Genomic DNA, 14,718 nt, shown 5'->3' on the forward strand with positions numbered 1-14,718 from the left:
GACCTTGTTCACTGTATCTCCCTCATTACACCTGATTCTCCAGACACTGCTGTCCCTTCACCACCACAGCCCCTGTATCCCCTTGCTACCTCATGCGCAGAAAGTATAAGAACAGCTTCCTCATCAAAACCCCTGTAAATCTTGGTTGCATCTTAGTTCCCCACACATGCCATTTTATGGCCCTGTCACATTTGCCAACTATTAGAACACCAGCAAGATGGGAGACCAGGGCTCAGTGGGCAGGGGTGGGTCACCGCACTGAGCTCTCTGCACCCAGCAGACACGAAAGAAAGGGTGGGATAAAGTTGTCTCTTCTTGTCTCTTTCTAGAATTATTTGTCATCAAGTATTCAGTAAACATTATTGAGTGCTTACTGTGTGCTGGGCACTACTGTAGGCATTGGAGACAGAAACAGATAAAAAAGACCCCTGTCCCGAGGTGGGGTGCACGTGTGTATGTGTGCGCGCATGCTTGTTTTCCTAGGGTGAGACCCAGAATAGACAGTAGACACGCTAAGTAAGTTGTGTGTTATAAGTTCATCTGTGCAATTCAAAAGAGCCAGGTCCAGAATGATGGGGGTGCAGGTAGGCATTTTAAAATATGGGAGTCAGGGAAGACTTCATGAAGAAGGTGACACTGAAACAAGGACTTGGAAGAAGAGGGCGAGGCCTGTGGATATCTGGAAGAAGAGCATTCCAGGAAAAGGGAGCAGCGAGTGCAAAGTCCCTGAGGCTGGATTGTGCCTGCTTTATACAGGAACAACTAGGATACTAGCACGGCTGGAGTGGAGTGAGAAAAGAGATGAAGTCAGGGAAATGATGGACCTGATTATCGTTTCAGTGGTGGACTTTTGTCTTTGTCAAATTATTTCCGTTCCTCTCATGCTCCCCTAAATCCTCGCTAGTACGAACCTTACTGAAAACTAACTGGTATGACCAAGGGTGCCATAAAGGGAAGCCCAGGAGAGGTGGGGAAGCTGACTGTGGACTAGGGTGCAGTGTAAAAATGTTCTAGAAGTCCTGCCAGAGGCTGCCGCCATTTGAACTGGGCTTGGTGATAGTGTAGGAGTTTTCCAGGCAGAGAAGGGCGAGGGATTAGGTCTGCCAGGCAGTGCTTGACACACAACAGGCGCCCAATAAATAAAATGGAAAACCGCAGAAGCCCAGGGGTTGGGAGGAGCCATGGACGGGGCTCTGGCGGGCCAGAAGAGGTGGCAGGAAGGGTGGCAGGAAAACCCAATTCGGAGTGCAAATCCTCGTCTGAGACAGAAAAGAGGCCTCCTTCCAGCCCCAAGTCCCAAACATGCGCAGTAATGCACTCGCCCCTCTAAAGGTCTGTTCTTTCCCATCAGCCTAGGCTCCACCCCGTGAGCCTCTCTGACGGAGATGGGAGGGGTTAAAGGCGGGATGAAACGCGATTGAATGGTCTTTTGACCAATCACCTTGTGGGATACTTGATCTATGGTAAGAAAGGCGTGCAGAACAAAAAGGAGGACCCGCCTCCTCTACTGTAAAAACCAATGAAAAGCTGGCAGAGGCGTGGTCGGGACAGTGAAATCACGCCTCTTCAGCCAGGCCTCGCCTTTCATTCTTGCTCTGCCTCACCCCAGAGAGCAAATCCGATTGGCTGGGCAACAACCTCAAAGGGCGGGGCCGCACACGTTCACAGTGGCAATGAGCTCGCGATCGGGGAGGAGTGGGGAGCAGCTGGGCGGGGCTAGATTCTGTCCTATCTAAGGTGGTAAAAGCCAATGATTCTCCAGGCCACCTCTCCTAGAAAAATCATCTTGTCGCGAACCTTTAAAACCGCTGCCTCTTGAGGCTCCTCAAGAAACTAGGACTGAGTGCCTCACTGTCTTTTTCCTCGCAAAAGTCCCGTTTGCCATCATGGGGATGTACCAAGTGAGACTGAGTAGGGGGAGCGACTGGTGACTGACACGCTGTCACTGGCTGCTGCCCGCTTCGGCGCTAGCAAACTTCTAGCAAGATCGGAACTGAGTACTAAGCAACCTCTACACTTCCCCCTGGCGCCGTTCCAGGGCCAGCGCCACATTCCCCAGTGGGCGCGCAATGGCCGCGCCCCCTCCCGCTGTGGACGGGTTTTTTGGTACATGCAGTCCGAGGTGAGTCCCCTCCTTCCCACTTCACCCTTTCCAGCGCGTGCGTGCGCATGCGCGGAGCGCGGCGCGCGCAGTGGTTGGGCCATTGGCTGCTCGGCCCTGGGATCCGCCGCGTCTCTGCGAGCAGTCGGCTCTGAACCGCGAGCCGCCGTGAGCTCTCGGATTCGAGCCGGCGCCAACGAGCCCGGGGGCATCGCCCGCAGCGGCCAAGCTCATGGCCGGCTGAGCGGGACGCCGCCTCCGCCTCAGCCACCGCCGCCGCCGCCGCCTCCTCCTCCTCAGCCGGCGGCGGCCCGGGCCCAGCAGCCATGGCCGAAGACTACTGGGACGGGCGCCTGCGGCGAACAGGAGGAGAAGGAGGTCGCGCGGCCTCAGCCCGGGCCGCCGCCCCAGGCGCCGCCGCGCCGGCCCCGCGGCGCTGAGGTTGCTCGCGCGCCCCCGCCGGTGAGCGCGTCCCCGAGGCGTGGGGCGGGGGCTGCCCTTCCTTCTGCAGAACCAACCCAGACCCCGGGCTGTGCCCAGGGGTCTGGGCTGCACCGCTGGCATGTGCCCCCTCCCGCGGCGAGTTTCCCAGAATGCACCGGGACGGGGGGTCATTCGGGGCCTCCCTGACCTTGGCCCCGCCCTGGGCCCAGTCTGGAAGCTGGAGATGGGAAGTAGTGTGGGTGCTAATGGGGAGCGGGGTGATCGAAGGACCAGAGGGTGTGGAGATAGGTGGCCGTGTGGTGAAAGACTAGAGGTTTGCTAATGGGGACCTGAGCTGTGGAGGGGTCCGATCATGTGATAATAATAAAAGTCTTACCGCTGTGTGAGGTTTTGAGGCCCAGTGTGTGCTAACAGAGGGGCGGTGCAAGGCGATGGAGGGACCCGAGGAGATGTATAACAGGGGAGAGGACTTCAGAGGAGTACTGAGGTATGCAAATGGGGTTATAGCTGTAGAGAGGCCCTGTGTGTGTCACTGGGGGATGAGATGGTAGAGGTACCAGAAGGTGTGCTCATAGGATCTGGGCTCTGAGGCCCTGAGTGTGGTAATGAGGGTTAGGATGGTGTTACTACTGTGCATTTGTCCATGAGGGACTGCAGGGTGTGAGGGTCCAGGGTGTGCTCATGGAGGGCAGGGTAGTGGAAAAACTCCCGTATTGAGAGGGTGCTAATGGGGGCGGTCATAGCCATAGAGGATATGTGCATATGGTAATGAAGGTCTGGGTAGTCTAAGGCCCAGTGTAAGCTAATGGGGGCAGAGTGGTGGAAGACCTGAGCCTCTGCTAATGGGTATCAGAATTGTGGCTATGTGTGTGGGGTGGTGGTTGGTGGCAAGGGAAGTATCTTAGCACTGTAAAAGGGTCAGTGTATTAAGGATCAAGATGGTATGAGATCAGTGTGTATGTGTGTCCATGAGGTCAGGGGATCTGAGAGACTCTAGGATGCCCTAAGAAGGGGCAGGGTAACAGATGAAGTTCTAATGACTGCTAAGGTGGGTTTAGAGTCATGGAGGCGCTTAAATGTGTGCCGGGGTGGGAGGGGGCGAGAATCAGAGCAGTATGAGGTCTGGAATATGCTAATGAGCGTCAGAACATTATGAAGGCTGTGTGTGCCCATGTGTCCGTGGGGGCCTGTGGTGTGTTGAGGTCCCCAGGAATGCTAATGGGGGGTAGAACTGTGGAGGGGATCTAGTGTGCCATAGGGACGCTCAGGGCTGTGAAAGGATCCAAGTGTCAGCCAACAGGGCTTAGAGCTGTGGAGGAGTTGAAGCGAAGAGAAATAAAGGACAGGACTATGGGAAGATCTAGGTGTGCTAAAGTGGATTAGAGCCATGGAGGGCTGGAGTGGGCTAATGGGGTTCCGGGCTGAATGAGGATCTGTGTGTGCTAATGAGGGTCAGGCCATTATAGAACAGTGTGTTTGTGCGTCCCTGGAGAATAGAGCCGAGTCCAGGTTCAGGCTGTGCTAATGGGGTGACACTGTGTGAGGCCCAGTGAGTGCTAATAGGGGTCACGGTGAAGTGAAGGTCCAGCTTGTGCTGATGAGAGGTAGGGGGACAGGGTAGTGGGAGGACCAGAATACATGTTAATGATGATCCTAGCTGTGGAGGGGTCTGAGTGTGGGCAAAACAGGTCAGGAATCGGAATCTGCAGGGTGCACTTTGTGTTAATGGGATTCAGGGCAGTGTGAAGGTCCAGTGAGTGCTAATGTGGGTTAGCTGTAGCGGGTCCCAAGTGCATGTTAATAGGGGTCGGAATCATGTTGGGGGAACAGTGAGTGCTGTGGAGAAGCTAACAAGCACCTGGGCCTGCGAGGGGCCCAAGAGTATGGTGGTAAGAGTTAATTTAGAGGGGCCCAACTGTGTGCTAACAGAGTTCAGTGCTTTGCTGGGGCTTTGTATGCTGATGGAGGTTAGAGATAAATAGGGAAATTGCAGTGCTGATGGCAGTTAAGATGCAAAGAAGCCTTCTTGAGGGTCCAGTGTGTACTGAAGGAAGCAGGACACAGTGAGAGGCCAGTGTGTGCTTATGGGATGGTTCTGGACAGGATGAGGATGGTGTGTCCCTATGGGAGTTAGTAGAGTGTGATGACTGTGTCCACAGTGGTCGGTGTGATGTGAGGTGGTGAGTATACTTGGATGTGAGGGTATTCTGAGGATGGGTGTGTCCTCTGGGTGGGGGGTGTCAAGAAGGACATGTGCCCTTTTTTGAGAGGGGTTGTGTATCCAGTTTTCTTGCTCCCTCCTTCACTATTCTGAAAGTCTAAAAATCTCAGAAAACGGAAATGATATTTACAAGTTTTACTGCATATTGATGTTCAAATGTCTCTGTTCACAGGGTCCCCCTGCTGGGGGTGTTGTATGATACACAGATTTTGTACCCCATCTTCCTAAAATTCCCCCCAAAATGAACTCTGGAACATGCCAAACCCTTGGGGTTTCCACTTAGCGGTCATAGACTCATGATTCCTTCTGGCTCCCTCCTCATCCTCCATCTAGCCCTACTTACAGCCACCCTCCTCCCTGCCTCAGATCCCCCATTCCCTACCCCAGCAGGCAAAGCGACTGGATATCTGCGCCATACGGATACAAGACAGTCTTTGGGGCCTGGCCACACTTCACCTTCCTCAGCTTTATGTTCAGTGTTCAGCCTCCTGGGTCAGGATTTTTTTCATTAATGTTATCCTGGGTTCTTTGGATAGACTTCATCCTCTTTACTGAGGTCTTCCTGCTAGGCTGGCCCCTCTGCCCATCCTGGGGGTGATGAGTTCAGGCAGGCAGAAGCGGGGTTTGGAAGCCACTGGGGTAAGCACCTGATTTCAAGGTGACAGATGACCCACTTCTCTCCTCGAATCCACCCCCAGCCTCATCCTCAACCTCCTATCTAGCTCCACTTCCCTTGGGCCCAGGGCCATCTTAGGCCCTGCTGTGAGTCCAGATGGTTCCTGGGCCAGGTCTTTCCCCCTCCTTGTTGGCCCAGAGCCCAGGAGGAAGCAGAAGAAGGCCGGCCTCAGCTTTTTGGTGGCCCCATTCCCTCCAGCAGTCCCATCTAGGTCATCTTGCCAATGCCAGTGTCCCTGGGCCACCTTGTCTGGGGTTGTCCATGAGTAGCAGGGACTCACCCTCCTCACCCTGACAGAGATTGGTTTCTAGGCCCTCCTTTGCCCCCCCACCCCATTCATTAATTTCTACCATAAGCACTTTTTGAGCATCTACTTTGTGTCAGTCACTGTTCCAGGTCCTCAGGATATAGCCGTGACCTAAACAGACAGAAATCTACCCTGGCGGAGCTGATCTTCTAGTTATGGCGGTGAGGAGACAGACAGTAAAGAATAAAGAAACCAATAAGTAGATGGTGTCATTTCTGAGGAGGTGATAAGTGCTGGGGGGGATAATTGGCAAGGTGAGGGAGCTTAGGATGATTGAGATTTTAAATAGGGTTATTCATGGAGGGTAATCTATGGAAAAGGTTATATTTGAGCAGTGGCCTGAAGTGGGTGAGGGAGGGGACGAGCTATTTTGAAATATGGGGGAAGGGTGTTCTAGGTATCGGGAACAGCCAGTGCAAAGACCCTGTGGTGGAACTTTTGGGGTGGTTGCAAAATACCAACTAGCAATGGTCAAGGGGGAGGTAAGACCAGAGAGGTAATGGGGTGAATGCGGTAAGACCTTGTGGGCCATATTAAAGACTGAGATTTTTATTTGGGATGATAAGGGAGATGTGATATATTCCCAAATAGAGGAGAAATGTGACTGGGCTTGTAAAAATCTGGGTCGGACCCTATGGTCCCAACCTGATTGAACCTTTCCAGCAGCTCTCAGCATAGCTGGTATGCATCAAGATCCCCCCCACGACCCCACCCAGTGGTTGGGTCTAGGCAGCCCCCAACCCCCCCTCACCTGAGTAACCAGTGGGATAGTACACTGGTTACCTTGACGTTGGTTGCTGGGGGAAGCAGGAGAGTTCTTGTGGCCACAGGGAGGGATCTGCCTTGGTAGTTGGGGGTGATGTGGGGCTGGTGCCAGAGGAACATGGCATCCTTTGGACGTGGCCGGGGTCGTGTCAGTGGTCCTGAGGTCCTGGGCAAGCCCCGTGCCCGACAGGTGGCTGGGTCCATCAGTGCCAGTGCAGTCGAGAATACCTGCTGTGAAGCCCTCTGCTCCCACAGTGAGGCTGCTCCCATAGAGGCCAGCACTTCATCAGTTCGGCCCTTTCCCTCAGCCAGCCACCCAAGCCGCAGTACCCAGGTGAGCCACTTAGGAGCAGGGTCCCCAGGGGCTGGCTGTCATAGGTGGCAGGCACTGACAAAGGTCCTCATCCATGGCAGGTTTCCAGGAATCCTGAGTGGTTCCAGCGCTCCATGGTGGTTGGGCAGATACTGACACATGTTCATGGCTGTGCGCCTCACTGGGCTGTCATAGGTTTTAGGGGGCCCGTGGTGGTCAGGCAAATGCTAATGTGGGACCCATTCCCATCCATCTCCCCTGCTCAGGTCGCCATGGATCGGATGAAGAAGATCAAACGGCAGCTGTCAATGACACTCCGAGGGGGCCGAGGTGTAGACAAGACCAATGGTGCCCCTGAACAGATAGGCCTGGATGAGAGTGGCGGCGGCGGCAGTGATCTTGGAGAGGCCCCCACACGTGCTGCCCCTGGGGAACCTCGCTCTGGGCGGGGCCCACTCAGCTCTGCACCAGGTGGGTCCACTGACTGTTCCCGCTCCCAGACTGGTCCCTAGGTGTGCTGCCTTCCAGCTGAGTTTTTCTTAGACTTGCGTTATTTTCATTTTCCTTTCTCCGTTTTCTCCCCTATCTCTGCCGTCCTCTCCGAACACCTTCTCTCTGTTGTCCATCTGTGCCCCTTTCCTTGGCATTGTGCCCAGGCCTCTGGGAGGAAGGGTGCCCCACCTGCCGCAGCTGCCCCAAGCCTCCCTCTGCCCTTCTCCTGCGCTCTGTGACAGGCCCCTCAGGCCTCCTGGCGCCTGCCTGCCCTGGGCCTGCCTTCCCAGGGCATTTGGCTACCTCTGCCGCTGCCTGCTCACTGGCCTTGGGCCAGCTGCAGTCTCAGCTCGCCGCTGAAACGGGGTGCTCCACTAGGTGACTATTGCCGCCCCCCCTCAACAATTCAACCTGTCTTGACCCGTGTGAACCTCCCTGGGCCTTCCCACCCTCTCCCTGAGGGATTCCAGGCTGCTCTGGGGGCCGTGTGCACACGTGTGTGATGAGGGGAATGTGTTACGTGGGGGTGGGGGGGGTTGTCCTGGGCTCCTGAACCCACCTGGCCTGCCGTCCCCCTGTCCCCACTACCAGAGATTGTACACGAGGACTTGAAGATGGGGTCTGACGGGGAAAGTGACCAGGCTTCAGCCACGTCCTCGGATGAGGTGCAGTCACCAGTGAGGGTGCGCATGCGCAACCACCCCCCTCGCAAGATCTCCACTGAGGTGCTTAACCCCCTGTCCCAGCAGTGGCGGGGCTGGAAAAGAGGGTCAGGCCTGGGGAGTTGGAGCTTATGGTCCTGTTTGTCCCCCATCTTAACCTGCTAGGATATCAACAAGCGCCTGTCATTACCAGCCGACATCCGGCTGCCCGAGGGCTACCTTGAGAAGTTGACCCTCAATAGCCCCATCTTCGACAAGCCCCTCAGCCGCCGCCTCCGCCGGGTCAGCCTGGTGAGCATCTTCTGTTCCTGTCCCCTCCCCCGCCCCCAAATCCTTTCCGCTAAGCGTGCTTCAATCTGCCTCCTTTACCCCACAGTCTGAGATCGGCTTTGGGAAACTGGAGACCTACATCAAGCTGGACAAGCTGGGAGAGGTGAGAGACAGCCAGGGAGCCCATGGTAGAGATGGGGGTCACTGGAAACTCTCTGCAGCCCCATAGTTGCTCTCCTGTCACTCTTCCTCATGTCCCAGGGTACCTATGCCACCGTCTACAAAGGCAAAAGCAAGCTCACAGACAACCTTGTGGCGCTCAAGGAGATCAGACTGGAACATGAAGAGGGGGCGCCCTGCACCGCCATCCGGGAAGGTACAGCCTCACCCCATCTGCCCCAGGCTTCTGCCCTGCTGTTGCTCTGGGCTTCATGAGAAAGTGCCCATTACCCACATATCCAGATAATAAATCAGGGTAACCAGGAACCTTCCTGTGTGGAGAAGAGGTAGATGAATCGGAAAGCAGGGTGTTTGCTTTGGTTCTGAGAATGCCCCTGAGAATGCTCAGCACTTTACTTGACACAATAGTTTCTAGTCAGAATATCACATGGAATGAATCTGAATTGCATAGAAATTCACTGTGCAAACTCATTTTCACACGAAGCTGCAGGCCTATGTACTGAGGGTTGGAGCAAAGCCCCTTTGCAGAAACCAAAAACTGGTTGTGAAAGTCTAGTATCACATAAGCCTGAGGCAGTAATCCAGGTTCTTGCTCTATACGCTTCTCTGAGCCTTAGTTTCCACATCTGGAACTTGGGTACACACCTTCTTCCTGATCTCAGGTGTGTTAGGGCTGGTGGCTGTGAGCCACCACCCCAAACTGCATGGGGAAAGAAGGAAACCCGGGCTCATCCCTATCTGATCCTCTTCCTCACCTCTATCCTGAGGGTGGGCCTTGACTCTTTCTCGTCCCACCCCCATGCTTCGTGCAGTGTCCCTGCTCAAGGACCTCAAACATGCCAACATCGTCACGCTACACGACATTATCCACACAGAGAAGTCGCTCACCCTTGTCTTTGAGTACCTGGTAAGGTTGGGTGGTTTGGGTCCTGGGGGGTAGGTGGGGAGATGGCCAGGAGCCACAGGATGTGACCCCCTTTCCTCTACCTGCTTTTCTTTCAGGACAAGGACCTGAAGCAGTACCTGGATGACTGTGGGAACGTCATCAACATGCACAATGTGAAAGTGGGTGTGGGGCAAGAAGCAGGGGCACAAGGGGGCCCCCTGCTCACCCATTGCACCCCACAAATCTCCCAGAAACAGACTTTTCCCGTTTGGCTTTTTTGCTGGGAGCCCCTGGAGGGCATTGGGACCCTGTCCTCTTTTGTGAGACAAGGCTCTGGGCTCAGTGCCGGTGTTTGGGAGGGGGAACAGTGCCTGTTGGGGGTCAGGCTGCTGAATACTCTTTGACCTCTGCCTGCCGTTCCTGGGTCCCCAGCTGTTCCTGTTCCAGCTGCTCCGTGGCCTGGCCTACTGCCACCGGCAGAAGGTGCTACACCGAGACCTCAAGCCCCAGAACCTGCTCATCAATGAGAGAGGAGAGCTCAAGCTGGCCGACTTCGGTACTCCTGGCTTTCCCCTTCCCCATGACCACCTAGCCTCCGTCCCCTTCAGCCTCTCCAGGCTTGGCTTAGGACGCCCTCAGTCCCAAATGCATTCTCCCCGAGACTGTCCAGGACTCCTCAATTTCAGCTGCCCCTTCTCTCCACCTACCAGGCCTGGCCCGGGCCAAGTCAATTCCAACGAAGACCTACTCCAATGAGGTGGTAACGCTATGGTACCGGCCCCCCGACATCCTGCTCGGGTCCACGGACTACTCCACTCAGATTGACATGTGGTGAGGACAGGTGGAAGTGTGGCAGAGGCCATGTGGTGAAGAGGGGTGGCTTGGTCACAGTGGCCAACCAGCCAACCATCTCCCTCTCCACTGTGCCCTCCCTGCCCAGGGGTGTGGGCTGCATCTTCTATGAGATGGCCACAGGCCGGCCCCTCTTCCCGGGCTCCACGGTGGAGGAACAGCTGCACTTCATCTTCCGCATCTTGGGTGAGGAGGCACGAGCCCTAGGAGCTGTGGGGACCTCGTGCAGGGAGGCCCCGTGAGATGCTTAGGGTAACTGCTTCCCTGCCAGGAACCCCAACTGAGGAGACGTGGCCAGGCATCCTGTCCAATGAAGAGTTCAAGACATACAACTACCCCAAGTACCGAGCCGAGGCCCTTTTGAGCCATGCACCCCGGTGAGGCTGGTGGGTGGGTGGGTGTGAGGGGCCAGAGTACCCAAACTCAATTTAAAACAGGTCCCCTTGTCCTTGCGGTAGACTTGACAGCGACGGGGCTGACCTCCTCACCAAGCTGCTGCAGGTGAGACCACCTTCCTGGGCCAGCCTTGGGGAGCCAGTGGATTCTAGGTGTGGGGAGACAGGGAGCTACAGGGGCAGGGTCTGGGGCGGGGAGGAAGAGATGCCCACTCGTTGAAAGTGTCAATACTCCCCCACCCCGACACACGCTCAGTTTGAAGGTCGCAATCGGATCTCCGCAGACGACGCCATGAAACATCCATTCTTCCTCAGTCTGGGGGAGCGGATCCACAAACTTCCTGACAGTGAGTAGAACTGGGGAATGGGCCAGCCAGTGGGGGGCCCTTGGGAACAGGACTGCCGCAGACAGCTGGGCAGGTCGTCTCGGGGTGGGCGGTGCGGGTGTGCCCTTGTTCACGTGTGTGATGTGTTGGTGATTACAAAAAAAAGTTTCTTAGCTTTCAATTCCTCTCACCTTTCATGGAAATTTTCAAACATACTTTAAAAACCGGTGCAACATCACTTTACCTTTTTAAAAAAGTAAACATGGTAAAATAGATTCTGAGAAATGCACAGATCGTAAGTATACAGCGCAATGAATTTTCACAAACTAAACACCCATGTAACCGGATACAGGCCAAGAAATGGGACATGAAAAGCTCCCCCAAAGTGCCCTCCTGCCTCCTTCAGTTACTCCTGGCATCCCCTCCAAGGGTTACCACTAGTTTGACTTCTAACATCATAGATAAGTTTACCCCGTCTTTGTACCCTCCAGAATTGGAGTCACATGCGGTGTTTTTTGTATCTGACTTTTAAAAATGTTTTAATATGGACATTTTAAAATTAGATATATTTAAACATTAGACCATATAATATGCTAAGTCCCCAAGTACTCCAACAAGTCAACTCATGGCCAATCTGGTTTTATCTATATTACCTCTGTTTATTTTGAATCAAGCCCCAGATACATCATTCATCTATAAATAATTTCAGTATGTATCTCTAAAATATTTTTAAAACGTAACAATAATACCATTATCACGCTAAAGAATACTGGTCCATTGGATTAGTCTCAGTCAAATCCCAAATACCATCCATCATCTAGACTTAACATGGGGTAATTGCAATGCCACTATCATCCTTGACAAAATGAATGATTTCTTGGTGTCGTGTAATAGTCCATATTCCATTTCCCCTGCTTGAAGCTGGTTTGTGTGGGGGATTATTTGATGGGTAAAAGTCAGGGCTCTCAAAGAAAAGGCATTTTTTTCTCATTTCCCCGATGGGGTCACATGGGAGGTGGTCCTGGATGACCTGATGGGTCATGCCCCGCTTCTCTCTCTCCTCCCCCACCCACAGCTACTTCCATATTTGCACTAAAGGAGATCCAGCTACAAAAGGAGGCCAGCCTTCGGTCTTCGTCAATGCCTGACTCGGGTGGGTATAGGTATGGTCCTTGCCCTCTCCCCTGTCCTGTTCACCTACCTGCTTGCCCACCAACAGCCATCCGCTCTGCTTTCGCCCGCAGGCAGGCCAGCTTTCCGAGTGGTGGACACCGAGTTCTAAGCCACAGACTGAGGCCCCAGCAGGCAGCAGCTGGAGGGATGCCACACCCCTCACAGGGCAGCCCCCAACTGCATCCTCCCTGCTTGCTGCCTGCCTACCTGCCTGACTCATGCTCGCCTGCCCACATGTTCCCTGCTGCCTGTCCAAATACCCACCCATTGGCCTGTCTGCTGGGTGCTAACAAAGCTCTCATCGCTCCCTCGCCTGGTCTGTCTGTCTGTCTGTCTCTCTATCTCTGTGTCTCTGTCTCGGTAGTTGCCGGCGGACAGCATGGCCGTGCCAGCCTCCCACGCTGAGGCCAGGCCTATACCCCTCCCCATCATACCCTCCCCCAGGACCACTACACCACGGCCAGCCAGGGGTCCGGAGCTAGCCCAGGCTGGGGATCTCAGACTCAGACGAGACATGGTGATGCCATGGGTCTGAGGCTCCCCTGCCTGTTTTCCTGCCCTGTCCCACCTGCCTCATGTTGTGTGGGCCTTTTTTTTGTTTGTTTCATTCATTGTTGTTTTTTTTTAATTAATTTTAAATGAGGTTTTCATTTTTTAAATGCAATATCTCTGTATACAGACTGGCTGGGCCCCACCCACTTCGTGTGGCCCTCCCACAGTATTTTGTGCAATGAAGCCCCGCTCCCAGCCTTTCTATGGCAGGGACACAGCCCCTATTCAGAACCCTGACCATCACCAGACCCTGGGGTCAGCTAAGGGAAAGCATGCCTTGACCACTCGCCTTCTGACCCCCACCTGCCATCCCCAGCTGCAGGGGGACTTGGGGACTACTGGAGACTCTCTGGGAGATGGATGAGGTGGGGGGCCCCCACTCTTTCCCTCCTGGAGTCCCATAGCTGGGGCCTCCTTCTCAGGGTCTCCCTAGCCCAGCCCTCCTGCCCCCATCCCACTCGGTGCTGCTGAGTAGGGGCCCTGCCAGGAACTGACCGACACAGCAAGGAGCCATAGTGTGTGTATGCGCACAAGCAGGGACAGAGGGGCACATGGGGGGTTGTGCCCAGGCGTTACCCCCTAACCCCCGGGGAAGGTGAGGCAGGGCAGGGACAGTTTCTGGGGTTAGTCCTCAGATGGGTGGTTACCTCCCCTTCTTCCACTCTAAACCCTGGGGCCCTCAAATGGGGTGGGAGGGCAGGGGCAGGGCCCTCCTAGGGGGGTTTGGGGGGTTGGGTTCCTGAATGCACCATAATCGCTGTATGAAATATTAAAAAGTCTAAAGTGAAAAACCTGATTGCAAATCCCTGTGGGGGTGGGAGTAGGCTCAACCTAGAGTGAGTCCTGTGACCTTGGAGAATTCATACCTGGTCCCCATCTAGGAGAGCACTGGGAGTGGGCCAGGGACACGTCAGGACTATGAAAAAGACATCTGAGTGGTTACACACACAACCATGGAACATCAAGTTGAAGCGGCTAGGGCAGACTGTGCAGAGGACGGGCTAAGAATCTAGCAGGGAGAGGAGTCAGGTTTACCCAAGAATATCAGGAAGCCAGACAGGGTAGAGACTGGTGAGTGCAGACAGGCTGTTCGTTTGAAGGACACTTGGAAGGCCCAATGAAACCAGTATGACCATGACTTACCTACCTGGGACCTTGAGGCAGGCCAGTTGGAGAGGGAATATGAGAGGAGGGTAGATTTTGAACCACTGAGTAGATAGGGGAATCCTTTAGTTCATGGATCAAATTCAGGAATGAGGTCCTTTCCTGATGGAAGTGGAAGTTTGGATTATTGGTGTCTAGGAAGTAATGGAAATAGTGGGCATGTGTGAGGTGACCCTGGGGAGGATGCAATGGTTTGTGAGAGGCCAGAGGTCAAAAGACAGCCTGGGACTTGGCCTCAAGTCGAGAATTTGATTTCCTTTGTCCTGGGAGTTCTAGCCCCAGTCCACCATCTTGGGTAAAGCCTAGGATAGACTTACGGGCAGAAGTGAGGCGGGCAGGGCCAGGCAAATGCTACAGGTAATAGGAAACCTAAGTGGCTGGTTACTGAAGTCCAGTGGCGGCAGTGGCCCATAGGCCTGTGCTGTGTTCCTCTCAGCACTTTGGTGATAGCTTACAGCTTCATGGTTCCATGGTGGCTGCCACGTCCCCAAAGATGGGAAAGCAAGCGGGAAAAACATCCTCCCTACCTGACTCTTGCCTTGTAACAGGCTGAAACTTCCATAAGCTCCTCAGCAAACTTCTTGTGCCATCCTTTGGCTAGAAGCAGATGATATGGCCGCCTCTGGCAGGAAGGGAGGCAGGGGAAATGAAGACCTTGTGAAAGGGGACAAGATTGCCAGGCCAGACTCAGAAGGACTCGAATTCACCCAGCTGCTCTGGGAAGTGGTAGGGTCATTGGTGTGGGCAGAGGCTGGCCTCTGGAAGGTGGAGAAACTGAGTCTAGGCCTAAGGAGGAGGACGTCTTGTTGGATTGTAGGAAGGACAGACCACCAACTAAGTGGGGAGGAGAGTCTGCAGAGGGGCAATGAGAGAGAGTCAATCCAGAGAATGTGACACGCTTCAATTGGGCTTGTAGAGCAGCTGTCTGCCATGTGCCAG

The 14,718-nt window shown here is 54.5% G+C and overlaps 1 protein-coding gene across 4 annotated transcripts; it reads left to right on the forward strand.

Annotated features, from left to right (window-relative positions):
- The first annotated feature begins 2,165 nt into the window (after positions 1-2,165).
- On the forward strand, positions 2,166-12,374 carry CDK16 (cyclin dependent kinase 16). Of its 4 annotated transcripts, XM_072956244.1 has the most exons (17): positions 2,452-2,563; positions 5,827-5,910; positions 7,094-7,298; positions 7,911-8,044; positions 8,147-8,272; positions 8,358-8,414; positions 8,513-8,627; positions 9,244-9,338; positions 9,434-9,496; positions 9,750-9,873; positions 10,028-10,148; positions 10,258-10,355; positions 10,441-10,546; positions 10,628-10,670; positions 10,821-10,911; positions 11,966-12,043; positions 12,135-12,374. In XM_072956244.1, exons 2-17 carry the CDS (start codon positions 5,905-5,907, stop codon positions 12,170-12,172), a joined length of 1,500 nt encoding a protein of 499 aa, XP_072812345.1. In that variant the 5' UTR covers positions 2,452-2,563; positions 5,827-5,904; the 3' UTR covers positions 12,173-12,374. The 4 variants fall into 4 exon arrangements, with proteins under 4 accessions (XP_072812346.1, XP_072812345.1, XP_072812343.1 ...); XM_072956245.1 differs by lacking the exon at positions 5,827-5,910 and having other exon boundaries at positions 2,166-2,563; XM_072956242.1 differs by lacking the exons at positions 2,452-2,563; positions 5,827-5,910 and adding an exon at positions 6,535-6,848 and having other exon boundaries at positions 10,441-10,510; positions 10,607-10,670.
- The last annotated feature ends 2,344 nt before the right edge of the window (positions 12,375-14,718 follow it).

This window comes from Vicugna pacos, chromosome X (assembly GCF_048564905.1).
Source record: "Vicugna pacos chromosome X, VicPac4, whole genome shotgun sequence".
Lineage (NCBI taxonomy): Eukaryota > Metazoa > Chordata > Mammalia > Artiodactyla > Camelidae > Vicugna > Vicugna pacos.